At 38.5% G+C, this 26,030-nt stretch overlaps 1 protein-coding gene across 15 annotated transcripts in view; it reads left to right on the forward strand.

The window, feature by feature from the left end:
* The window catches only part of MPDZ (multiple PDZ domain crumbs cell polarity complex component), a 95,905-nt gene that overhangs the window by 34,350 nt on the left and 35,525 nt on the right, over positions 1 to 26,030 (forward strand). For 8 of the 15 annotated variants that reach the window (XM_061442482.1, XM_061442484.1, XM_061442487.1 and 5 more), the window contains exons 14-23: positions 481 to 627; positions 1,855 to 2,022; positions 2,962 to 3,147; positions 5,863 to 6,072; positions 8,074 to 8,190; positions 10,491 to 10,649; positions 13,234 to 13,509; positions 14,385 to 14,508; positions 18,661 to 18,859; positions 21,618 to 21,659. In XM_061442482.1, the coding sequence (XP_061298466.1) occupies positions 481 to 627; positions 1,855 to 2,022; positions 2,962 to 3,147; positions 5,863 to 6,072; positions 8,074 to 8,190; positions 10,491 to 10,649; positions 13,234 to 13,509; positions 14,385 to 14,508; positions 18,661 to 18,859; positions 21,618 to 21,659 (1,628 nt within the window). The remainder of the gene's footprint in view (positions 1 to 480; positions 628 to 1,854; positions 2,023 to 2,961; positions 3,148 to 5,862; positions 6,073 to 8,073; positions 8,191 to 10,490; positions 10,650 to 13,233; positions 13,510 to 14,384; positions 14,509 to 18,660; positions 18,860 to 21,617; positions 21,660 to 26,030) is intronic. The other 7 variants (XM_061442485.1, XM_061442494.1, XM_061442486.1 and 4 more) reach the window with 2 other exon arrangements.

The raw sequence follows: 26,030 nt of genomic DNA on the forward strand, positions 1-26,030 counted from the left end.
TATGAGTATTGCTTCACAGACTTCCTAGCTTCAAGTTGATAAGTGTGTACTAGAGAAAAAAGTAATATTTAAGGTGAATTTTGAAGCTCCCTTTATTAACCAAAGTTGAAATGTCCTACCCATTCTGCATATTGAATAAAATGCTTGATGTAGTGATTTAAATAACGCATAAGACATTTACTATAGATACAGTTGAAAAGCAGTCTCTGAGTTTAGGACTTTACTTCAAAATTATATACCAGAACTGTAGTCTCTGCAAATGCGTATGTTTTTAGATTTATTGTTGTCATACGCAGTTGCCCCTTGTTTATGTTGAAGTGATCAGAATTTCAATTTTTACCTGACTGTCTCCATTACACATGACAATATTTCTGGTTTCTCATTTCTGGAATATTCACCTCATTTTATGTAAATTGAAACAGAAAGTAATAGGTATGGTTGTAAATATGTCAGAAGTAACAATTTCTTAATCTTTTTTAGGTGGCTGTAGTTAACAAATATAGTGAAAGCAGTGGGTTAGGGATAAGCCTTGAAGCTACAGTGGGACATCATTTCATCAGATCTATCTTACCAGAGGGGCCAGTTGGACGAAGCGGCAAACTGTTCAGTGGAGATGAGCTGCTGGAAGTAAGAAAAAGTACTACTATATCTCAGTCTGCATTCAGTAAGGTTTTTGAGCATCACTTGCTTCTCACAAGTTACAACTTTGGGAATGTAGCGTACCTAACTGCCTACTAGCTGTGAAGAGAAGTGCTTTAGCAGTCATTTCGTATGTGTTTACGTATATCTATGTGAATGCATACACTTACATGCATTTCTCAGCTGATAGCTGATTTTAAGATAGTTCAAGGTTACCAAAAAATTATACCTAGCAAAAGCATTAAGATTTAATTGGAATATCCCTATACAGTGTAGGGACTTGTCATGGTTTAACCCCAGCTGGCAACTGAGTACCACACAGCTGCTTGCTCACTCCCCATCCCCTCAGTGGAGTGGGGAGAAGAATTGGAAATACATAAAACCTGTGGGTAGAGGTAAGAACAATTTAAGAATTAAAATAAAATACAATATGATTTTAATAATGAAAAGGAAAATCACAAAAAGAGAGAACTAAAAAAAAACGCAAAACAACAAACAGCAGCCATGCACAATACAATTGCCAGCCACCTGGTGACTGATACCCAGCCCTACCTGAGCATGATTTGCCCTTCCCGGTAACTCCCCCAGTTTATATACTAGGCATGATGTGCTGTGGTATGGAATACCCCTTTGGCTAGTTTGGGTCAGGTGTCCTGTCTCTGCTTCTTCCCAGTTTCTTCTGCCCCTCCTCACTGGCAGAGCATGAGAGACTGAAAAATCCTTGATCAGGGTAAGTGCTACTGAGCAAGAACTAAAACATCGGTGTGGTTTTGGCATTGTTCTCAGACTAAAGCCAAAACACAGCACTGAACCAGCTACTAGGAAGAACATTAACTCTGTTCCAGGCGAAACCAGGACAGGACTAAACACTTGTTTGCTTTACAAAATAATTTTATTAGAATCAAAATCAGAATTTGTTTCACATGAATGCAAGAACAATGAAGTGACAAAGTATGGGTGTTTGTAGGGTGGCGTCATGCAGTTTATGAGGCTATCCATTCAGTTCAAAATTTACCTTGGTGCTAATTCTGAGCACCAAATTGAGTGGAAATTAAGGGTTGACAATGTCTGTTAGCATGGTTTTTTGTTGTGTTTTATTTTTTTTCTTTTAAATGAGGTGATTAGTGAGTTGGATAATTTTTTTTACCTATTTTTGTTCAATGTGCTTCCAAACACTGTGTACTTCTATACACTATGTGTTCTTTATTTATTGAGGTGAATGAGATATCTTTGCTTGGAGAAAACCACAAGGATGTAGTCAATATCTTGAAAGAATTGCCTGTTAAGGTGACAATGGTGTGCTGTCGTCCGGTAGCTTCCCCCATCACTCTCCCAGAAGTACTGGAGAATCTAAGTCTATCTGAGGTTCAGCTCACAGAAAAGGTATTTTGTCTTAAAATATCACTGGGTGGATGACTATTTCCTTGAGAAAAATCTCATCAGGTTCTTGTGCAAGATTAGACTTACAACCAGATAAATCAAATGAGGCAAATTATGTTCATCAACTGTACTTTAGGCCACCAGTCATTCATGGTAGGCCATGGGCAGAAATACTAGATGCAGGTCTATCTATGTCTGTCTAAGTACTTAGCTTCTGTTGTGTAGGTGGGCCATGGGGGTATGGCAAACTGAACTGTGTGTTCTTTAGAATATGAATATATTCAGTCTGGTTTTGAAATTTTGGGGTTTGTGTTGGTCAGAACTGTATGTGCATTCACTGGCAGAAACATGTCTGCCACTCATAGGTCCAGATTTCTAGGCAGCATGATGTATTAAGCATGTCAGTATGGCCTGCAGTATAGTATACAAAGCAATAACATTTGTATGAAAACAGACACAGTTAATTCTGCGTTCTGGACAAGGCACCAAATTCAGTTTATAGTTGCTATGCTTTTCTGTGAAAGCAAGTGAAGAGCATATGTGTGTGTGTGTGTTTTCTTTTTTTTAAAAGTTCTGACTCTTGTGAAAACTGTTAGATTAAAAGCAAGGCATATTTTTAGACATACTGTATAATAGTAGATATTTCTTATATTTGAATACATATACTAATGAAGTTTTCTGTAGTTTTTAGTTTGACAGAAATTCCATTTTGTAAATATTTTTTCCAGTAAGCACTTTCATATATCTGTAGCATAGCTGTTTTGTTACACGGACATATGAATTTTGTGTTTATCAAATTTGTTTGTTAATTCTACTGAGTACTTTCTCTGTGTTTAGAGATGCATCACTTAGTTTTTATCTTGTTTATTGGGAGAACAGAGTATTGTCTTTGCAGATTCACAAAGATTTGTGTTTTATTGGTGAACATTCACTTTTTCTCAGGCTCACATAGACCTTGGATTCATTGGCTCCTCTGACACAGAGGGAACAGCTTTGGAAATAGCTGACGAGGGTCAGAGAAAGGAAGAGATGCAAAGCTCATCTTTGGCAATGTGGGAAGCAGAAGTACAGCACATTGAGCTGGAGAAAGGGAGTGCAGGACTTGGATTTAGCATATTGGACTACCAGGTAACTTTTGCACTCCTTTCTTGTTGCAGTCCAGAATACTTCGTATTGGATCTTGCAGTATGATTGAAGTACTTATTTTAAGGGTAAACATTAATGGAAACGGAGCAATACAGTAAAGCTAAATGGTTATCACTATTGGTATCACTGTAATATCTGGCTCTATTGGCATCCAACTAGCTATATTACATATATTTCTTACTGTGTCAAGACTGCAGATTCTAATGATAATGGTAATTCTGGTCCAGAAAAATAGATAATCTGTTAATATACTAGGGTCTTCAGAAAGCTAATCTTCTACTGCCCCAGAGGCAATGAATGATGTAGTCAGGATATTCAGGCATTTAGTCATGTATTTTGCAGCTGCGGTGAAGTACTTAGGGCAAGATCCAATAAAGGACTTAGGTGCTTAAAACAGGATTTACAAAAATCCAGAATTGCGATTCTGAAATCCCTTGCTTAGCTGCTGTCTGTGCAGGACATGCCTAAATGCCCCCTTTCATTTTGTGTTTGACTTCAGAATTCCTAAGTATCTCAAGCTGTGATTTTTCATGTATCTCAATGAACCTCAGTGCCTGTCCCCAGCCTGAATTTGGTCAGGATCCCAGGATCCTTGTTAGGATCCCCCTGTTCCTATTTGTCACAGTGGATAATTTTTATTCTGACTTTAAGTAATTCCTCTTGTGGCAGCATAGGCGTTTGCTGTTTGGTGGTGCTGCGGGATCTGGTCCCCTTCCAGGTATCTGCTGGATCTAGTTCCTAAGGATGTATGCATTTGCATCTGGAGGTCACTTCAGGGTAAAAATTACGCCTGCAGAGCATGGTTTAGAATTAATCTATGCCTCAACAGTATTTTATATTTGCACACTGATAAAAGAGCAGAGTAGTTTAATAATCTGAAGGATTCAGGCAAAGTCAATTATCTGTTTTATGAAACAGTGATTACTTTTTAATGTGTTACTCAACATGCTCTGGAGTGAGACACCATAGCTGAGCCTAAGTATTTGGAGTCCACATCAGCACAAAGTGTTGTATGTTTGCTTCAGCCTATTCTGAAGCATTGACACAAATGGTCTTTGTCTACTGAATTTTGTTTATGGATGGTAATACTGAAGGGTTGTGGGAAATACCTTAAACTGTTGAATATATTTTGCAAAGGGGAGTTTGACCATATCCTACAGCTCTAGTCAGATTTCTGAAACTTACCTTTTTTTGGTGTTACAATATTTGTGATTTGTCCTATGGTCTTTCCTTTGATGTGGTTAAAGCATTTCAGTGAAGTTTCTGCTTTCATCTGAGACTGTGAAAAATAAGATTACAGTGAGATTCATCTTTCTATTTTTCTGTTTCAATCAAGTTTTCGATTAATTTTCAATGAACAGTGATTAAAGTTAAGGACAGTTATGTTCATACTAATATGTTTCTCGTGTTTTATACAATGGCAGGCCTGTAGGAAAGTCTACATAATTTCTTACCCCAGGGAAGACTATTGCATAAACTACAGAGGTGATCTTTTTTTTTTTTTTCAAAAATGTGTCATGCAGTGTCATCTAAAGTGACAATGTAAATAGTTGTTAAAATAGTGAGGAAGATGTCAGTGTTCAAGCTTAAGCCCTATCTCCATCAATGCTAGTTTAATTGCTCCATGGCATTCTTCTTTGTGCATTAACTGCCATGAAGTGTTAAGCATCTTCTCGGTGTCCCTCCCTCTTTCTGTGATTCTCTCTCACACTAGCTTTCAACAGTCTCCCGTTCCTGTGATTTACAGTGCTGCCTTGATGATGTGCATACTTTCAGATGTACATTTTGGCACAGAAACTTACTACAGCTGCATGACAGTTTGTAGATGTTTGGTTTTCTTTTGTTATCAGTAAAGCTGGTACATTATTACATTTCTGTTTTTTAAATGTGCATGTACACAAGTGAATTGCCATGTGTTGGGAGTATTAACATGTAATAATGTTCCTTGTGAATGTAATTCTATAGGCATGATGCAAATGTGAGCACCTCTGATAATTGTTATTACAGAATCTCATGTTCCTGTTACTACTATTTGATGCTAGCATTTTGATATAAATCAGTGCATTGGAGGATGGGGACTTCAAAGCACTTTTCTTCTTTAAAAGCAAACACCTCTTTGTTGTGTCCTGTTGATTAGTGCTATATTGGTATGGTCCTGTGTCCTGTAAACTGTTTGATGAGGCATGCATAAGGACTTGCCTCTTAGAAAGTACTTTCTCAGCTGAGTAAGATCGGGTGCCATGAAGTATAAGAGTTACTGAAAATAAACATCATGTTCCATCAGAGTGCATGCGTTAATTTGCCCTGGTCTGCACTGCCCAGCTGTGTTCCCAGGCCACTGGGTGTGAGGGAGGATGAGGTCTGCAACAAGTTCATTGCAGTAGCAAGTATTTGAATTTTTGGTGTGTAATTACTCGTTACAGTGCAAATAGCACTCTGCAATTTATCAGTATTTTATGCTGGAGTTACACTACGGGACATCACCTAGAAAGAAGTCACAATTTTTATATTTAAAAGTTAAAAATAGGTGGGTATAAATATGTGGGCGGTATGGACAGCAGGGTATGTTCCTGCTGAGGTTTCATCTGAAGCAGAGCTCTGATTTCTTTGCTGGATTAATAGAAGCTCAACATAAAAATTAAATTTTCAAGATATGAAAGTGTAAATAAAATTAAATGTTTTTCTTCCTTTAATTAGGATCCTGTTGATCCAGTGAACACCGTAATTGTGATTCGCTCATTAGTTCCTGGGGGAGTGGCTGAGCAAGATGGCAGACTTCTTCCTGGAGATCGCCTTGTATCTGTCAACGATACCAACTTGGAAAATGGGAGCTTGGAGGAAGCAGTACAAGCACTGAAAGGAGCCCCAACAGGAACAGTTAAAATAGGAGTTGCCAAACCACTGCCTGTAAGGATTTGGGAATTGAATGGGTACTTTTCTTCATTTAACCTGGTGCATGATGATCCTGACATCTGCAAACACTCTGTATGCTTTGGAGTACAGCTGCGTGGCTCAAAACATCTGGAAGCTGTCTTTAACATGTTCCTATATCTCCTTGCATGTAGGAGTGGCCTGTGTAGTGTACAACTAGTGCAGTGATTGCAGGACGTAACAGACCCATCTTGTAGCTGAGAAAATGGTAAATCATCTTTCAACCAGCACAGTCTTTCAGGGCTGAAAGTTGCCAGGCATAATATTGTACACTTTACAGGATTCTCTGAATGTGTGAGATGGTGATGTAAAGTCATTTTTATGTGATTTGCCTGGAATTTGCCTATTCCTTTGTAGCCTTTGTATTTAGAATGCATGCTTTATGTGTGAACAGTGGTGAGTAGTCTTCAGTTCATATAGCTCAAGCTGATTATTTTAGTATAGCTATAAATGCTTTCAGACTTGATTTTAGAAGGTAGTCTGTCACAGTTAGAAGAGTGAGGCTGAAGGAGACCTAGGGTTACTGGGATAGTGTATCAGTAAGGATGCCAGTGGACTAGTATTCCTGGTGTGTTAAATTAAAATCAGTAGAATGGCATCTTAAGAATACCCCTTTGGCTAATTTGGGTCAGGTGTCCTGTCTCTGCTTCTTCCCAGTTTCTTCTGCCCCTCCTCACTGGCAGAGCATGAGAGACTGAAAAGTTCTTGATCAGAGTAAGTGCTACTGAGCAAGAACTAAAACATTGGTATGTTTTCAGCATTGTTCTCAGACTAAAGCCAAAACACAGCACCGCACGAGCTACTAGAAAGGAGAAAAAAATAACTTGCAGCTGAAACCAGGACAAATACTTGAGATGTCACTCTAAAAGAGAAAGTGTGTGAGGGTTTTGTTTCTGTTTTCAGGAGTTTGTAAACATGCAGCTTTTTCACTTCAGTATTCCATGTGTTATGCTTAATCACTGGCTTCTTTGATTGAATAATCACTGGCTTCTTTGTAGCACTGGATAAAGACACCGAATGTCAATTTATGTTGAAAAACTACTGGTATGCAGTCAGAATTGAGTTTTGTCTTTTTGAGTCTGTTCTACCTAGCAGATAAATCTTAAAATACAGATTGTGGATTCAGTGACCAGGGCTCCAGGGAGGTGATTCTGCCCCTCTCCTCTGCTCTGCTTGAGACCCCATCTTCAGAACTGTATCTGGCTCTGGAGTTCTCAGTACAGGAAAGGTGTGGACCTGTTGCAGAGGGTCCAGAGGAGAGGCACAAAAATGATCAGGGGCTGGAGCACCCCTCTGATGAGGAAAGGCTGAGAGAGTTGGGGTTGTTTAGCCTGGAGAAGAAAACACTCAGGGGAGACCTGATTGTGGCCTTTCAGTATTTAAAAGGGGCCTGTAAGAAAGATGGGGGAGACTTTTAGCAGGGCTTGTTGTGACAGGACAAGGGGTGATGGATTTAAGCTAAAAGAGGGGAGATTCAGGCTGGATGTGGTTCTGGGCAACCTGATCTAGCTGAAGGTGTCCCTGCTCACTGCACAGGGTTGGACTAGATCTTTGAAAAAGGTCCTTTCCAACCCAAACGATTCTATGATTCAGTCTCCTTGCCTTCTGATAAGATTACTCTGCAGCTAGCAAGGCTAATAGCCTCTGCTATTAGGTTCTTTCCCTGGTGGTAGTTTTAGCATATATTTAGTAAGACCAGAAACTGAAAATGAGTTTGGAAGAAGCTGTGAGCAGTGTGGTATAGCTGGACAGTCCTTTTTCTTTATGTGGGGGCGTAAAATGAGATATGAAGCTGAATCAGTTCAGATAAATTGGAAAAAAAGATGTTGCTTTACCTACCTAATGCTGTGACTAATTCAAATGAACTCTTTGCTCCATTTGAAATTCATTTGCCTCACTGAACTGCAACACAAAACGCACTGTGCACGTCTTGTGTCCTGGCCACTCATCCAACTCAGAGCTTCGTTCTTTCTGCAGCTTTCACCAGAGGAGGGCTATGTCTCTGCTAAGGAAGATTGCTTTTTCTACGCTGCCCAGTCACTTGAGGAGGAGGGGCCAGCTGATGCAGCCCTCTTCCATGCTGAGCTGGCTCTGGTTAGTGGCCCAACTTACCAAAGATTTCTTAAGTCTTTGCATTTTGTAACGAAAGGGGTTGCTTTGTCACTGCTCGTGCTTATTTTTAGTGTTTACTATCACCACATTACTCATCTGCTGTAGCTGGGATGGAACGTGAAGTGCTAGAAACTGGCATCTGGAGATTTTCGCTGTTTGCATGAGCTGTGAATCTGGCCTATGATATGTTAGTTGATGGAAAAGAAGGAAGTATTTTGCTGAGATTTTCAAAAGTGCATGGCTGTTCACTTTTCCTTGCATGCACTCAGTATCCTTTTGAAAATCTCACCTTGTGTAGGGAAATGTTCATGTGCTTATTTAATAAATAAATCTTTTTGCCTATATAGCATAATGCATCACTTCTCTACCTTGAAAAGTTTTTGGAACTCTTTTTTTGCATGTAAGCCAGCCTTACAGGGAATGCTGCTTATCTTCAAAAGCTGCCAGTGCTTCCTTCTAATGGTATTTAGGCTTCAGCATCAATCAGTGATTATGAGATTTGCAAGGTCAAAAGGTGTTCACTTGTACTAACAATGCAACTTACCTGAGCATTCAGTGCCTTATATAGCCCAGAAGTTACCAATAAGAACGCAGATGAAAAAGGCAAGGAAAACACAACTCTACAAAAAACCAAAACCCTAACCAACCAGACAACCCCCAAACCAGAATATAAAAAAAAAAATTCTGGGAATAAGTATTCTGAGAATGTCTTCTCATGGTTATTTCTACCAATCTGAATTTGATATTGAAGTTATTTGGCCCTCATTTTTCAGGAACATGGGTAGGAAGCAGTTTCTACTGAGCACCAGAACTTAACTAAGCAGAAAAAACCCCAACCCTAAAACCTAACAAAAATCTGAAATGAGTCCTTACAAGGCAAAAATCTCTGAGTTGCAGCTTCCGGTATGTTTGCTATTTTTTCACATTTGCGAAATGACAAGCTGGTTTTAGTAGCTTGTTTTTAAACAAGACAGCCAATTTCTTCTGCAGTTTGTTACCTTAGTACAGTAGTTAGATAATACTGTTTGCCTTCTTCTGTTCATTGAGAAGAAGTATGAATAAGCTAGGTTATACATTGTAAATATCCTTTTATTAAAGATGCGTTGAAAAGATCAGATTAAAAGTTTTTAGAAATTTTACTTCTATATGTGATCCATACAAAAAATTGAAATTGTGAAAGAATAATGAAAATAGATGGCAGGTAATAGTTAGATTTTCAACTCTGTAAACTAATTAAATGTGCAAAATATGAAAATGAATGTGCAGTCCCCGATCTGAAGATGTTTGCAGAGTGCACTCATTAAATTACTGTTTTTCATAGAATCTGAGGGTAGATTTATCTACAGATCTGTCCCAGTTTTTCACAATCCCTTTTTTAGAGCATACCTTTGGAAACAATAGTCTGCATTTTCCAGAAGATGGGCTGAGAGTAAGTTACACCAAAGGAGCAGTTTTAATTAGATGTTAAGGTTTTAGGGTTGAGACATTTAAAAAATGGATCATTTGTACTCCAGAAAAGAATCGGCGAGTTCAATCATTGCAGACTCTGAATGTGCAGATTGTGATTGTGTTGTGAATCTGACATACAGAATTCATAGTATGATTCACCACAGAGGCACGCAAAAGGTACTGCTCATGTCCATGTCTTTTTAAAATTATATTTGTCGTGTAAGACAGGAGCAGTGTCCATATTAGTCTTGTTGTCAAATTCAAAATATTTTGGACAACATAAAAATAATGTCATTTTTTTTTCCTCATAAATATATTAGAAAGCATCGCAGTTTCCAGAATATTATTTTTTTATACCCTCTTAAAAGCAACTGAACCTGTGAAGTTAGTGGAGGCGATGTTCCTGACAGGTGGCTCTAAGTGAAGCTCATAATTTTTTCAGTGCTAATTCTTGTAAAATCAAATTAGAAAGAAAGAAAAAAAAGCCCTAAGGAAATCAAAATGTTGATATCGGGGAGCACAGCAGAATTCTCCCAATACCTCATACTTCTATTAACTGTCATGAGCCTGCCTTAGCCTCACAGCTCATTCCAGTTGAGACTCACTTTACTTCGGATATTCTTTGCAACCTCTGAAGATGCAGTAACATGAATTGTAACGGGAAGCAGAAATCTTTCCTACTGTGCTGTGCAAGTATAACGTCAATGTAAAACGTGGAGGGGGAAAAAGAAATACAAGAAAAGTGTCAGTGTGTAGTGGCTGAGGTGCATGTGTCCGGGGCTTATGTGGTGTGAATGTAACAGCCTGGCTGATTGAATTGCTTTTATTGTTAGGTGGACTCCAGCGAGGCAGATCTAGCGGATGAGTCCACCTTTGAATCGCAGTATTCTCTAGAGAGTGACGTGTTCCAGGCTTCAATGATAGCTCTTCATGGCAGTGCCTGTAGCGGTGAGCTGAACTACACCTTCTGTCTTCCATTGTCAACTCCCAAGGTAAAAAGGAGGATGGTTTTATTGATTAAAAAAACCTTTGATTATAAGTATGAAAAGCCTGTATTGTTAGATGTGTTTTATGTCATCCTGGCTCAAACTGCATTATTTGTTACCAGATTAGTTTTCTTTATGCTATAGCTGGTCTTTTAGACAGACAGACAGACATCTGTGTTGAAGAGGGAGTCAGCCAGAAGGTTGAAAGCTTGTATTTTTATTTTCTATAGCCAGATAAAGCGTGGTGAGATGATTGTAGTGTTAAAGCTGTGGTGAGCAGTCTGCTACAAAAACTTGTTATTACCTAAGAACATAGCAAACAGTGGTAACACAAAATAGCTGCATCATTCTACAGTATTGTAGGTATAAAGAGCAAGAGTAAGTTTTCATCCTAAGCTTTGCTTTTATGCTTCATAGTTGATATGTTTGCTAATTCATTTACTGTGTTCTGGAATGAAATGTTCATACAGTTACTGTAATTAAAAATCAATCCATATATTTCAAATCACTGATTGTTAATATTTATTTAAAGGCAGTAAAGGAAGGTAAGTTCTTTAAGAGTATTGAGATCAGCATCATTTTTCTTCTAGTCACATACCTATAATGACTTGTTTGTATCAGAGTTGGTGTTTAATGATTCTTGATGGCTTTCCATGCTCTTTTCTCTTTACAGTCTTGACAATATATAGATTTGTTTTATTTTGATCCAGAGGTTTCCAAGTAAATTCTCCTAGCAGTCACCTTTGAAAGCATTGTGGGGGTTTCTTCCAGTTTTTGCAGTCTTTGGTCTTGGAATACCATAGCTGCTGCTTCTTCTTCTGCCACACTTGAACTTCAGTAGCTCCCTTTATCCTTCTGGAATATGTTCAGTCGTTCTAAAGCCCTGGTTGGAAAGCTAAATTCATCTTCTAATGGTTTCTCCTAATCCACAGAAGAGCACATCTCTGCTGTGCCAGTGGGACAGATTGCTTTGTTTAGCTCTGTAATTGTTACTAAAACGGATTATGCATTTTGCATGCTGAGAAGCATTTTATGAGATAGAGGCTGGATTTACATTATATGTCATGCTGAGGCTCTAGAAAGTCTTAAGTTATTTTCAGCATTGACTTAAAAAGGCTTCGGTTCTCAAGATTTTTTAAGGATTATGCTCCTGACTTTTCAGTGTTCCTCTCTGCTCACCAGTATGAAGTATTACATTCTCACTGGGTAACATTTTATACTCTGTGGTTATGAATTACTTTAAAAAGTAAATGTGGCAAGAAAATCTGTTCATTAAAGAAGACTTCTGAAGCAAATGAAATACTGTAAAAATGAAAAAAATGCTGTTCAATGCTATGAGGAATGCAGGGGCATTTCAGCTATTTCTGACCTCAGGGCAGTTGACAGGTTCTGAATGCTTTTGGTGTCACTTTTGAAATAAGTGATGAAAAAACTTGAAGTCAAAGTTACGCACATTCTTTAATGAGGCCACATGTTGCTACAGTTACAAATTCCTGAAGTCATGTTTGTCTTCAAAAATTACAGCATTGCCTTTTCTTTAAGAGAAACAAAAATTAATATGGGCATATGCTGCAACTTTAATATGTATATGTGGCATGTGGAATAAATATTGGGAATTATTTTGTTCTTGTTTTCATTGTTGTGGAAATGGATACACACCGGACTTAAAAGTATATGTCCCAGGTGTCTTCGAAACCTCACAGAATAAATACAGTTCTGATGTTTTGTTTTCCAAAAGGTAGGAAATTATGTCATTGATTGTATCATGCGGATTAGTTGTATTTAGGCTTTGCTCAATTATCTTCTCCAATCTTACTTAAACCACTTACTTGCAGGTGAACCTTTTCTCATGATTGTCTGGGGACATAACAAGCATGTATGCACTTTATGAAAGATGAGAAAAATTAATTCTAATGCCCTTGATAGAAAATTTTGCAAAATATCCCAAAATCCTGGGAAACATGTTTTTTCCACTTTTTGGAAAGGTCATAGAAGAATTAATAGGACCAGTGGATAACAACCAAGACAGGGGTAGACAGTCTTGTGATTACATTTACTACATTTCAGAGAAGAATTCCTAATATAGATACAAAATTCCCTAGTATTGATACAATGTCTAAGTCTGTAATATATCCTTCTAATATCTATTGGCCTACATGTTTTTAAAATTACTTAATTTGAAAGCTCAGCTAGAGAATATTTGAAGATTTTTATTTTTTTTCCAGTAGGTTGTGGTTATTAAAATCTCTTAAAATATTTGAAATGCAGGACCTTGAAATCTTGAAAGTCTAAACAAATTTTGTGTAGTGAACTTAATCCAGAAGTAATGCAGCTTTTTGTTAGTGGAGAGCTACTGATGAGTATCATATAAGAATTTGGCCTTTGCAGCAACTTATTTTCACTGATTTTTGGTATTTAAAAAAAGAAATTGGCTGAGGAAGCAAGTAAATGTTATAGTAAAATGCTTCATGTTACAACAGATATGTTTAAATTCTGTGTGATTATTTTCTGTTTAAGATTTTAGCATGAAATGTAGTTTATAATTATACTACAAAGTAATGTTGATTGTTCATTGCCCCATGTTTTATAGTCTGTTGGAGAGGAATGTTCAAATGCTGCAGCCGATTTCCATGTGTCTGACAAGAACCTGTACAACATGGATCTCAATCAGAAAGAGCAAAAGTCTGTAGCAGGGAATAGCCTGGAAACTGCCACTGGTTTTACTAAAAAGGATCTTCTGCCTCTGGATGTTTCGGATACCAACCAAAATGAAAACACAGCAACATGGACTGGATCTCAGAAAACATCAGAAATTGCACTAAGTACGGGCCTTGCTACTACCGTGCAGCTGGATCCCACTGGAAAAGTAAAGATTTTTTCTTTTTTTTTTTAATAGTCATTAAAAAAAAAAATCTTAAAGGCCATATTACACCATAGTATCTCCTCCAGGAATTGACACTGGGCAGCAACCATGTATAGTTCTTTCATTATAAATGTACATTAGATGTCATAGCCCACGTCAGATTTGTAACTTTCCAAAACAGGAGATAATTCATGGTGTCTAGATAGTAATCTCTTAGCGTGGCAGTACAGAGGTATATAAAAGTCTGCGCATACCTTACAGCATTAAACTCTCTTGGACAATAGTATGCCCTTTGAGCATATTCCCTGTTAGCCTCTGCAGAAGCGTGGGTGCATGGCTGAAAACCAGGCTTAGGATGCCAAGGAGGAGTGGTGTAACAACCTGTATCCTGGTGTTTGTGCAAGCCTGTTTGGTTCAGCTCACAAGCTGGCCTCTGACACCACAGTGTGCAAACATAATATTCCTTTATATGACAGTCACTGTGATGTGTTTCTTCTGTTCAGTGATTTACTAAGAAATTCTTTAAAGAGCTGCAGTTTCTTGCAACAGTTGTTATTTTAGCACTGCTAAATTGTTAGGCATTTGTGGTAAACAAGTCTGTGAGCTCCTGAATTCAGCCCACTAATTTCAAGAGTGTTACTGATGTCCTTAAATTAAAAGCATACCTTGCGGTAGATGTACTGTATAACCTGCATGAAAACAGAAAATATGTATGTCAGTTTGATCTTTGATAGACTGACTTTTCTGGTGTCTGTATAAGGAATCTGTATAAGTTATGCACCTAGCTTTTGTAGACAGTATGATTAGTTGAGTTCAGTATGTCCAATTGTATTTTTTATTGCGGTATTCTGATCTCATGTTATTTTCCCCTGTGTTAGGATCAACTGCTTTTGATGGAAAAGAGATGCCCTGTAGCTTTGGAGGGAGTTTCCACAATCCCAAATTCAGTCAAAAATGTGTACGAGAAGACTATCACTATTGCAAAAGGCAATTCAAGTTTAGGTAAGGTAGCTATCATTTTTGTAACCTTTTCAGGAACATGGCTTTCTGTTTTTCTCATATGTTTTCTGTTTTATTATTAAAGATTAAGCATTTTCCTTTTAGTATGGAAAGCGTAATGGGATATTGTTCTTTGCTGCTCTTACCCTGCTTGGCTGTGGTAGCAGTGGATCCATTTTCTGTCACTGTGAATACAGAAGTAATGTCTCCAGTATGACTGAGATTTTATTATTTTTTCTCTGTAATGGAGCTTAGTAATTCTTAAATGTTAACATAATAATTTTAGTACATTGTTTTTTAATGTCTGTATCTTTATGTAATATGGGAGAAGAACAAGATACAGCCAAGGAATGTTGTAGAAGAACACTTTGGCTTAAGAGCCACAGAGCAGAGTTTCAAATGTATGTAGACACAAAATGGTCTTGCTCTCTGAGGATGGTCAGAAGGGTCTAGCAAGCTGTTAGCTTCCTTGCTACAGATTTATACATATGTTTTAAGTGCCTCGGTATTTCTGAAATTCAGATCATTGACATAATTAATAGGTTATGTTTTTAGCTCAGTGATACTGTAATTTTGTAGAGAAATTCAAGTTTTGAGTATCTGCAACTTCCAAAGTATACTGAGTAGAGACACATTTTGGAGTGAATAAGCACAACAGCTGGAAATGTTTTTCAGAGTCCTCTTGTGGACTCTTGTGTGGCCCCAGGCAGGGAGCATGGGGACTGCATCCTCCCAGGACAGTTTCTAGAGCCAGCAGGAGGGAGGCTTTGTGGTGAGAAGCAGTGGTGCTCACCTCCTGTTCATGGCTGGAGTGTTCATTTACTTTGATTTAGGTTCTGGTGCTGTTTCTTCTGGCCAGTTGCATGTCCTTGAAGACTCTGGTGTTGGTAGGGCAGGAGCTTGTGAGGGTGCTGCCTGTTTGCAGTGATTTCACAAATGGTTTTAAGATGGGTTGTCTACAGAACAGGCTGTTCATAAACATCACTCAGGACTCCCTTGCTACGCAGAGGTGGATGGGGTGCTGTGATGCTGTAATTCAGTGGCTGCTTCTGCCTGGTATAAAATACCTTCTGACGGCTGGGTGCTCATTTTGACCCATGTCACCTTCTCCATGATATAGCCAGTCTCCAAACTGGATCAGAAACTGATCTGGTATAAAATCAGCCTCCCCAGAATGTAAAGCTGTAGGCAAGGCTGAGGTGGGTATAAGTTTTGGCTTTTGTTGGTATGAGATGTTTCGGTAACTACTGTCTTTACTGGCTTCATTGCTAGGCTGTGTAAAGTGCAGATCACAGACCAGTTCCAGACATTTGGATTTTGTTAAAACCAGGTTTGTTTGCAGTAACTTCTTAACTCCATAAAGCAGTCTATATGCATGTCTAGGAGTATTTTAAGTGTAGTGAACATAGAAAGCAAATTTCTTGTCAAGTGTAATACTGTGGTGCACACTGGCAGACATTACATGCATGAAAAGTAAGACTGGCCTCTAATACATATGTAGTATGAATGTGAATAATGCTTTCTCCTGGCTTTTGACTGTGGTCTTTTTCTTCCAGTCTCTGTGTGCTCTGGCCTGGGAATCTGCCTGGGCACTGCAACCAATTTATACACATGGCTGCACTGCTTTTAACTTTCATTTTTACAAAAGGAGCTAAATCAAGAGCTGTGAATGATGTTGAGAGCTGCAGCTGCATCAATTATTTCCGTTGAAAGCTGGCACTTCTTTTTTTTTCCTTTTTTTCCCATCTACAGCTTGCAATAGCTCTTCAAGAGCAGGCATAGCTGGAGCTCTAACCTTTTGGTTGTGATTTTTAAAAGGTAAGAGGATGGAGGACCCACATGCCAGAAAAGCTGAAATGTCATTGTCCTGTGTGATGCATTTGGCAACTTGACAATGGCATTTGCATTTTTAACCTGAAACTGTAGCTGCCCAAAGTGTGACATCAGCCTTGCAGATCTGTTGTAATGAGATTGTCAGCTTAGAAACTGGGGGTGATGTTTTTCTAAAGTGCTGTTACACTGGCCTCAGTAATGTTGTTGTTTGGTACTGGCTTAACCAAGCAGCAAAATTAGGTTCACAACTTCAAACCACATTTCAGCTGTTTTCTTGCTAATTTGCTTTTCTGTGCACACTGCCTGTGTTCTGGTGGAGACCACTCTTGTTGCAGAGTTTTGTTTACATTCACCTATGACTGCATAACCTGTGGGAGCAGATCTCTCAAGAGATGGTTTTTGGAAGGCATACGTGAGTGTAAATGCTGGGGCATCCACTGCAGGATGGCTCTGGTAAATGCCATTGGTGATGTGCTCAACATTGTAACATTACTACTCTGAGAGGTAGGTGACAGGCAGTTTACCTCTACTTTTTCTGATAGCAAGGCAATGTCAGTGGCATTGTGTGTCGGTATCACAGATCTGCGGTACCCATGTTTAAATTACACCTGACCACAGCTGACATAATTTTCTGGCAAATCATAAGTATAAATCTCCAGTCAAAGGTAACACCATATTTTTTTATCAGTTTAATATAAAGTACCATTGTGAAGATGGGTTTTGCAGTTTTTTCAAAAGAGAAATGTGAACTTCCGCATACCAAAATAGAGAAGCAGATGTGTTTCTGTGTCTAGGAAGCTTACTGGGCCACCCCTTGCTAGTTAGGGCCACCTTTTAGTACTTCAGACAACTATGTTGATCTCAGCTACGACTGGGTGTGAGGAACCAACACTATTAAGAGATGTTTATTTCCTGGAAGGAGTCCTAAAAAGCACAAATGAATATCCAGATTAGTGTTGTTTTTTAAATGGCTAATTTTAATTTTTTTCTCTGAGACAGATGTATATATGCAGATGTTCATATGGTTGGCTGAGTCTGAGTAGCTTGGGGTTTATAGCTGCCTTCTGAATTCTGTACAGCCAGTCTGTCTCCCAGGGTCTGAGGTCACAGAGTAAAGTGTTCAGTCTCTGTCTTCTGTAGCTGTGTTTGTATATAAATGGTTAGAATTTTTTTGTAGTCAGTAGTTTTGCTCTGGGTAGCTTTCATCTTCCATTCACAGTCTGGACAATAAAGTACACATTCACAGTCTGAACAATAAGGTACAGACACACAGCTGCACTCCCAGTGCTTGCTAGCCTGATGTTTACATGCAAAACCAAGAGAGCACATAGCAGAATAGTCACTGCCCCCTTCTCCAGAGGATATTCTCTGTAAGGCTCTCTTACTTCACTGGCTTGATCTTGTTAGTAGAGGAAAGCTTTAGCACACAAAAAAGAATAAAAATGAGTTTGGCAGTATTAAGATAGTGGAAGCTGGGTCCACTGGCTAGACGTCCAGAGTGATGGCCTTTCAGCTACTTTTCCATTAGGAAAGAGCTAAGAACTTTTCCTGGAACTGTCTTCAGGGTTGATTTCGTGAGCACCAACTGTCCTGAAAATAATAGTGAGAACTCATGAGCCTAACAACAGTCACAAAAACATGTGAAGTCCCCTTTGGCTTCCCATTGGGAAGGAAGGAGAAGAGCATCTCTCTTATCCCATTAGTGAAAAGAAAGTGGAGTTAAATGTTGTGCATAAACATTAAGAAGTAATGTCTTGCTGTGCCACAGGGTGGAATCATGGTGTATCTTAGGTAGTGGACTGAATCCATCAGTAATGCACAGGCTGTCACAGATGTCAGTACACTCTTCTAGGCCTAAGCAATGCCCCACCTAGGAGGGCAGGAAGGCAACCACTAGGTCAATGGCCTCTTATTCAGGCTTTTTATTGAAAATAAGTATGTGGTTTGTTGTCCCTACGCTCCTGATGAGAACCATCATAAAATGAATTGACATGTGGTGTATAAACTCAGTAAACCATCCAGAAAAGTGTAAATTTGACTGGTTTAGAAACAATTTAATTACCTTTTTTTATTTTCTGCTTTTTTTATGTTGAGCCTGGTACGTGACATGACACAAGGTAAAGTAATGATGCTAAGACTGTGATTTGTAACTGCGAATTGTAAGGAGGAGACTGCAAGAGAGAGTAAGAGCAATATTTATAGGCTTGCTGACATTGGCAGGTGGGCTGGCTGGCTTTTGTCTTCCCTGCCATAGGTTGCATTTCTTTTTCAGAGCTAGCTCTCAAAAACATTACTAACTGTTTAATGTGTTTTTCACTATAGGGATGACGGTAAGTTCCAATAAAAATGGCTCAGGAATGATAGTTCGCAGCGTCATCCATGGAGGCTCAATAAGTCGTGATGGACGGATTGGTGTAGGGGACTGCATCCTGTCCATTAATGAAGAGTCAACCACTGACTTAACCAACGCACAAGCCCGGGCTATGCTAAGAAGGCATTCGCTCATTGGACCAGATATAAAGTAGGTAAAGCTAGATGATGAATTGTGGTAGGAAGAGACTAATAATCAAAATTTGGTTATTCATGGAAGTATTCTAAATAATTTTTTTTTGTTTATTTTTACAACTTGAATTTCCCTTTAAGTTACAGCTTCAGATGGATAATTCACCTTCAGATTACAACTTCATGGGGTTGAAAGTTAAAATCACTTGTGTGAGAGGCTTCAGATGTTCTAACTAACGTTATCACTGTCACTGGTAAACATGATCATTACTGCCCTGCCTGGTGATGTTGAAGAAATGGTATTGGAGTTTTGCTTTCATAGTATGACTTTTCTAAAGAAAGTGGGGGTTTCCTCAAGGTGTTTGTGTTTCTCAAAGGTGAACTGTCCTGGCCATTGCACAAGTGATTTAATTTCATGGAAATCTTTCTAATGAATTTTGGCTTTAACTGCCAGACAGAAAGTATGACACATGATGTTAATGCAGAAAAGTAAAATTTAAAATGTTTTCAGTACCTCTGTGACAAACAGCAGAAACAGTCTATTTTGTGAAGTCACAAGTTTTTATTAGTACATGCAAAGGAGCTGTCCATAAATATCTGCCCTTGGGAGTACTACTTTAAACTTGCAGTAATTAATACAAGCTCTGAAAAATATGTTTGCTTGATGAGAAAGTTTCTTCTCAAGTTCACTCATTTTACAGCACTTTAACTTTCCCTTAAAGTACAGTTTTTTCTAGCTGTCATGGTTATGGAGTTAGCTTTACCCACATACACCATCTAGAAATAAAGCTGTTCCTTAGCTTGTAGACAGTGCTCTAGACACACCAGTGCAGTTCCAGGAATCTAGTAGCTCGTTTTCTCATATGCATGGTAATATGGATTGGGTCAGTTCAGTCCCGGTGCTGTTACAGGTAACTGTGTGGTTTCTGTCAGTTCAAAATGGGCTGCAGGGCATTTGGTTCTTCCACAGAAGTATTCTAGCTTTGAAGAGACCTGGCATTTTGGGAACAGATAGGCAAAGTATTTTCTTTGTGTGTAGTAAGTTTAATTGCCCCATAGTTGTCACAGATTTACGATTATGGTGTAATGCAAGTTTGTTTAAATAATTGGATGTGCTCATATAATGAGTTAGATTATTGTCAATTCTGTAGTCAATATGAGTCGCTGATAAAATGAGACATTGATTTTTATTACAGGCTTTCAAACTCTGACTACCACAACTGAAATCAGTTGGTATGCATGCATGCGTGTATGCATCTGCTTAGATGATAAAGCACCATCCTCCTGTGAAGAGTCTTTTATTAGTGTCACAGTTATGTAACCAAACACAGATGTGCTCATTAGTTGTGCTTACCCTTTTATAGCTGCTGCACTTTACACTGCGTGGCTACAAGTTTTGTAGCTTTTTATAGATATGGCAGAAATACCAAAATCTTGTCTTAGATGTGAATATTCAGATTTGCAGAGAAAAGTTCATCCCCTTTCTGAAAGACCTTGCAAAAGAAGGGCAGTTGCTATTCATGTTCTTACTAAGATATTTTGTCTTTCATTTTATATTTATGTTCTTTGGTGCATTCCCATGATAAGGATTTAAAGTGAAGCTGGCTTCTGCGCTTTAAAAAATTGAGAGACCAAAACCTTTGGTAGCACCAAAAGGAGTCTATAGCAAGAATAAGGACAATATTTTTGGGCCTACATAGTTTTGATACAAACCTATTCAGGATAATTAAACTTTTCTGTAATTTGTACTTTCAGGAGAGCAGTACAGGATCTCATGAAAAATATTATAGTAAAAACATGTGGGTGATGTCCCAGATCTGAAACTGGAAATGTGAAGCATTATCTTATGTCAGATGTTCATGTTTTCTGAGGGAGATACCCAGCTATGTAGATGTCATTTCAGAGCTAGTGTGGTGCACCGTGATGGAGGATTTGCTGTTTAAGGGCCAGCATTTCTGATGAGCAAGTTGCATCTCTTTGTCTTCTGTGGGAAACAAGGGTGCACAAGCACTCAGATGTGTCTGTCTACATATCATTCTTCTTTATCCATAAAGGGCTGCAAAGTTGGCGCATTAAGACTGAGCTTTTTTTGGGTAGCAAAGTGCCTGTCAAAAAGTGATTAAGTAGAAATATTTTAATTTCAAAGCTTTATTTCAGTGGCATACATTATTTGCTGAGAAAATATAAACCTGTTCTTACTTGCCACGTAAAGGCTTTGTTTTATTTTATTGAAGGAAATTTGATTTTTGAATAGTTCAAGAACCAGAAATATAAGTTTCAGACTAAGGTATTTATTTTTTTTCCCCTTTGTGTGTAGAAAACCAGATGTGTGGCCATACAGAATGCATTCTGTTTCACTTATCACTCCACCTTGTCAGGAGCTCTTATATTTCTGTAATAATAGCCAGTGTTTTGTGCTCAGCAGCAGCTGCGTGTAACATCTGTCAGATAATTACAGAGCTGAATCAGAATTCACCTGCCAAAAACGTGGGGATGAATTCCTGATCAAGAAATAAAAGATAGATTGCAATTCCATTTTCCATGCTTGTTATTAATCACTGCTATAGAAAATAATAAAGAGCAGATGCTTTCTGGGGGAGGTGTACATGAAGCGGAGGTGGAACGGGGAAAAAAAGAAAACAAAAAGGAGAAAGAAAACAAAAAAAAGCAGCTCACACTTTTAACTACATAAATATGCCTCTCACATTCAGCATGAGACACTGACATTTGTTAACACCATTGTAAAAAGATACTGCCTCATATGCTTCACATTCTAGATCTTCTCCAGCACCTGCTGATGATCAGGCCCTCTGTTATGTGTGAGTATTGGCGATTCAGACACTCATTATGGCTCTATGTTGCAATTTGTCTGTAAAATCATTCCATGCTTTTATGACGTCCATAGTAATGTCAGGTATATATCCAGATATAGGTACATATTCTCTCTCTTTCTGTGTGTACATGTGGCTGCACATATTAATGTTTATATACATTTCTTTTAAAAAAGGTATGAGTGTGTGTGGGTATATATGTATGTGTATATTGCTTTAACCTTGAAGATTGGAGCATACTTTTAAGACTGGAATGAAAACACCTGTATTAAAAAATAGTATTGTTAATTTTTTTAAATTTAATCTATGTCAGCCACCCCAGAACATGTTCAGAGCATGTGTATGTGTGTGTCTATGTGTGTGCGTGTGTGTATAAAGGGTTCACAGCTAGAACTGCCATGAGGATGATGTACTGATATCTGGATTAATCTCAGTGTCATATTTTCTGTGGCACTTACATTTTACTTCCTTCATTTATAAAAAGGTTCAAATTAGACCTTAAATGTTAACAACAGTAATTTGTCCTGAGCATTCTTCATACTTTGTTATTTGGTTTGTTAGTGTTTCAAGGTTTTGTGTGGCTGTTCAGTCAAGCATGTGATAAATGTTCCTCTGCACTGCATGCGGTTATGTGTTGACAACATATTTTCATATGTACACCATTGGTGTTTCCATTGTCGCTGCTTTCACTGCTAGTGCATATTGCTGCTTTCAAGAAAGAAATCCAGAACGCTCTTTACTTCAAACTGTACAGCTGTGAGAGAGAGGAAATGATTAAACCCTGCATATTCTTTCTCTTGAAATTGTTAACTTGAACTTCTCTTGCAGATAAGAAATGCAACACAATGGTAGAGCAGTCATTTACTTGTTTCCTGGTTTCTGTGTCTTCATCCTTAGTTTCTGGCACGTGTTTCTATTACTTTCTTCTCTGTGAACATATCAAGGCAATTATCAGTCCCTTTTTCAGGGGCTATTCAGTTGGCTGTTGGATTCTTATTTCCACTTACAGTACAAGAGTCAACAGAGTTGACCAAAGGAGTCCAAAACTTCTTTTGTCTGCGCTTCTCATAATCCCAGTTACACACTGGGATTGTTGTTCAGGATATTCAGAATAATGCTGAATGTCTTCAGACCTCACTGTGACCTCCAAGAAGTGGATTTGAAAATTGTGGCATGTCTGCCCGTGAAGTACTAAACAGCAAAAAACTCTTAGCAGATTCAAATTCAAGGGTTTTAGTACACTACAACCTTGCTGTGTGTCACAGAAGGCAGGGCAGGTTAGACAGCCACTGACCAAAGATGATGTTCAGATACACCTATTTCCTAAAACTCTAATTTACAGCAGAACTAGATTTTTTTTATATAACTTTCTCATTTCAGTAATAACATGCAAAGGAGATAGGGCAAGAGTACAGTCACATCAGTAACGCAGCTTAGTTAATAAAAGCAGGTAGGGAAATCTTTGCAGTTAACTGAACTTTGGAAATCACGAGCAAGAAACAAAGGTGAACTCCTACACAGAATATACCTTTTTGTACATTTGACACATGTAATTTCGTTTTCTCTCCTATGCTGTTTTTTTTCAAAACATAAGTAAGTGTTCTGGTTTAGATTTATGAAGTAGCTGACACATTATTGAAATTCATTATTGTAGGTAAGAATGAACAGTTAAAAACATGTTGACTATTTCTTTGTGTGTTTAAAATTAGGCAATTAGAACTGTAGTTAAGTATTAGGATAAAAATAATGTCATTTTCCAAAGAGCTAAAATGTAAAAGCTGCCAGTGATACTATCTAAATTTGACTCCATCTGTGGAAATCAATTAGGTAATTCAATTCAATTTCAAATGCATTTTTTTAAATGGTGGAGTGGAAGTCTTTTCTTCTCAGTTTCTATGCTGTTCACAGAAGGGGAAGCTTAGCTACCTAAGAGAGATTTTTGAGATGTGTTTCTAAGTAATATATAAAGTTGGTTGAGAGCATACTTTGAGTCATACCTTTTGCGTGTCTCAGCACAATGTCAGTTACTTATTCATATACCGAAAAACAACAGGGTATCAAGTGCATATGGTTTGCCTCCTGCTTACCTGATCTGTAATGTTGATGTTGCATAGAAGTATGAGGTAAAAACTACTACTGCCTTTAAAGCTTGATGCTCTGTGTAGTTGTTCACTACATGGTCCTTGCACAGAAGGACTGGACAGGAGTTGAAAGATGTTGGACACTCCACTGTCAGTGATCACAATCCACTGTCTGCATCCAGGCTGAATCTGGGCATATCTGTTTCATTTTTAGCAGGCTGCCATTGTCCTTACTGTGCTTTGAACAATAGCTTACAGCTACAGTTAAGCATGAAAGAGATTGTCCAAGCCTCATAGCCAGCAGAAATCTTACTTGCAGTTCTGGTGTCTTTCCTGCAGCTGTCTTTCAAGGGAAAATACATTATTTCTTACTTATTTTTATAGGGTGAAGATTGATGAATTTGATTGGGATAAAATGATGAATGTAACTGGATGAATGACACATTTTCTTTTATCGAAATGCAGCTTGCACATCTTGTGGCTTTTTTTAAAGGCAAGGTATTCTTATGGGCTTAGTGGGTGGTGCTTCTTCAGCAGCATTTGCCCAAAACATAGAATCATAGAATGGTTTGGGTTGGAAGGAACCTTAAAAAACACCTAGTTCCAACCCACCTGCCACAATTAGGGGTGCCTTACATTGAGTGTTTTGTGACCATACTGCTAGCACTTTGCTATAGTTCAACACATGTGGAGTTGGAGATGGTTGAGAAATAGTAGTGATTATTTTCAAAATCTCTTTTTCGTCTTCTCTCCATTTTCCTGCTACGGCTTTGCAGAATAAATGCTATGTATCTTGCATATTTCCCAGTGCCGGGAAGTCCTTAGGGAACACAGATTACAGTCAGTGACTTGCTGAGTGTTTGTTCCCTAGTGTATGTTAACTCCCCAGCATTTAAAGATGAAAACACTGTATGTCAAGCACATAACACCTCTGTGTTTGAAAGAAGGCCAAAGCAGAAGAGGGGGAGAGATTTAATGAAGAGAAAAACTGGTGATAGTATGAATGGTTTAGATGTCCATTAAAAGAACTGGAGAGTTCCTCCTATTCAGCACCCTAGGCACTTCCTTAATGACCGTCTTCTGCAGTTTTCTATATGTGGTAAATATGAGAGGAGATAGGGAATATGCTTGGGCACAGATGAAGAAGACAAATAAGATGATCCTTAGGTTAATTTGGTAGAATGTTTTGGACAGACAGCATTAATCATATGAAAGTTTATCTGCTCTGCCTTCTTCTGCTTGCTTTATTCAGCAGAAAACCAGTGAGAGGGGGAATTAGTGGCAGTCAGGTAGTGATGGACAGAAGAGGCCTCAAAGTTAGACTTGGAGCTGAAGGAAGTCTCTTCTCAGCAGCTTAGATGTCCTTGTGCAGTGGTCAAGATTTTTGTTTTATTTTTGCCATGTCTGTTCTGTGAGAAAATGTGTTCATGTTTTTTTTTTAACCGAGTGACAGATGAGCAGACAGGCACTTTTTTGGTGTTCTTTTTCCATCAGCCTTACTTCTTGGCAGACTTGCATCTGATAGCTGAGTCGCTTATTGAACAGCTAAGGGTTTTTAAGAAGACAAAGCATCATTAAAGGATGGCCATCTAAGTAGCCCAGTTTAGATGATGGTGTCCTTTCGCCTGTAGAGGGAAGTTTTTTAAGAAATACTCTTTATGGCTTAATCTTTCTCCTTCTCTTTGTTTCCCCCTCCCCAGCCTATTGGGCCATTTCTGTTCCTGGCATTCAAACAAGGTCAGGTTACACCAGGGCTTCTGGAGTTTGCATGTCATTTGGCTGGTGAAACTTGACTGACTGTCCCAAGCTGGCTGGGAGTGCATGAAGTGGTGGAGGAAGGAGCTGATCAGGGAATTGCTCCCTGCAGTGCAGGTGGTGTGGTGTAACACATTTGTAAGTCCAGACCCATGGAATACTTTTCACCAAAATCATAGAAACCTAAAATAGATCCAAAACTGCCCAGGAAAGCACAAAACCTCCTGCAAGCTGACTTCAAGAAGCATTTTCAGCCAGCATTTAGGATGGTAATGGGGCTTCACATTTCACAGATTGTCAGTGTTTGTCTTTTTTGCACGAGAAATCTGTTTTGATTGAAGCTGGATTGTCTCTATTACACTCTTGTCATTGTTCAAACACCATTTACTTAAAATGGGATGGCCAGCCCTCAGAAAATTATGTGCTGTTCAGCTACCTAATTTGACCATAAATGCATATTTGTTGCAAAGTCACAAAGGATTCATACAAACTACTTATTCCCAACATACCAGCACTGTGGCTT

This window comes from Pezoporus flaviventris, unplaced genomic scaffold (genome assembly GCF_033815535.1).
Source record: "Pezoporus flaviventris isolate CSIRO_AGI_PZ_B2104156 unplaced genomic scaffold, CSIRO_AGI_Pfla_v1 ptg000226l, whole genome shotgun sequence".
Classification (NCBI taxonomy): domain Eukaryota; kingdom Metazoa; phylum Chordata; class Aves; order Psittaciformes; family Psittacidae; genus Pezoporus; species Pezoporus flaviventris.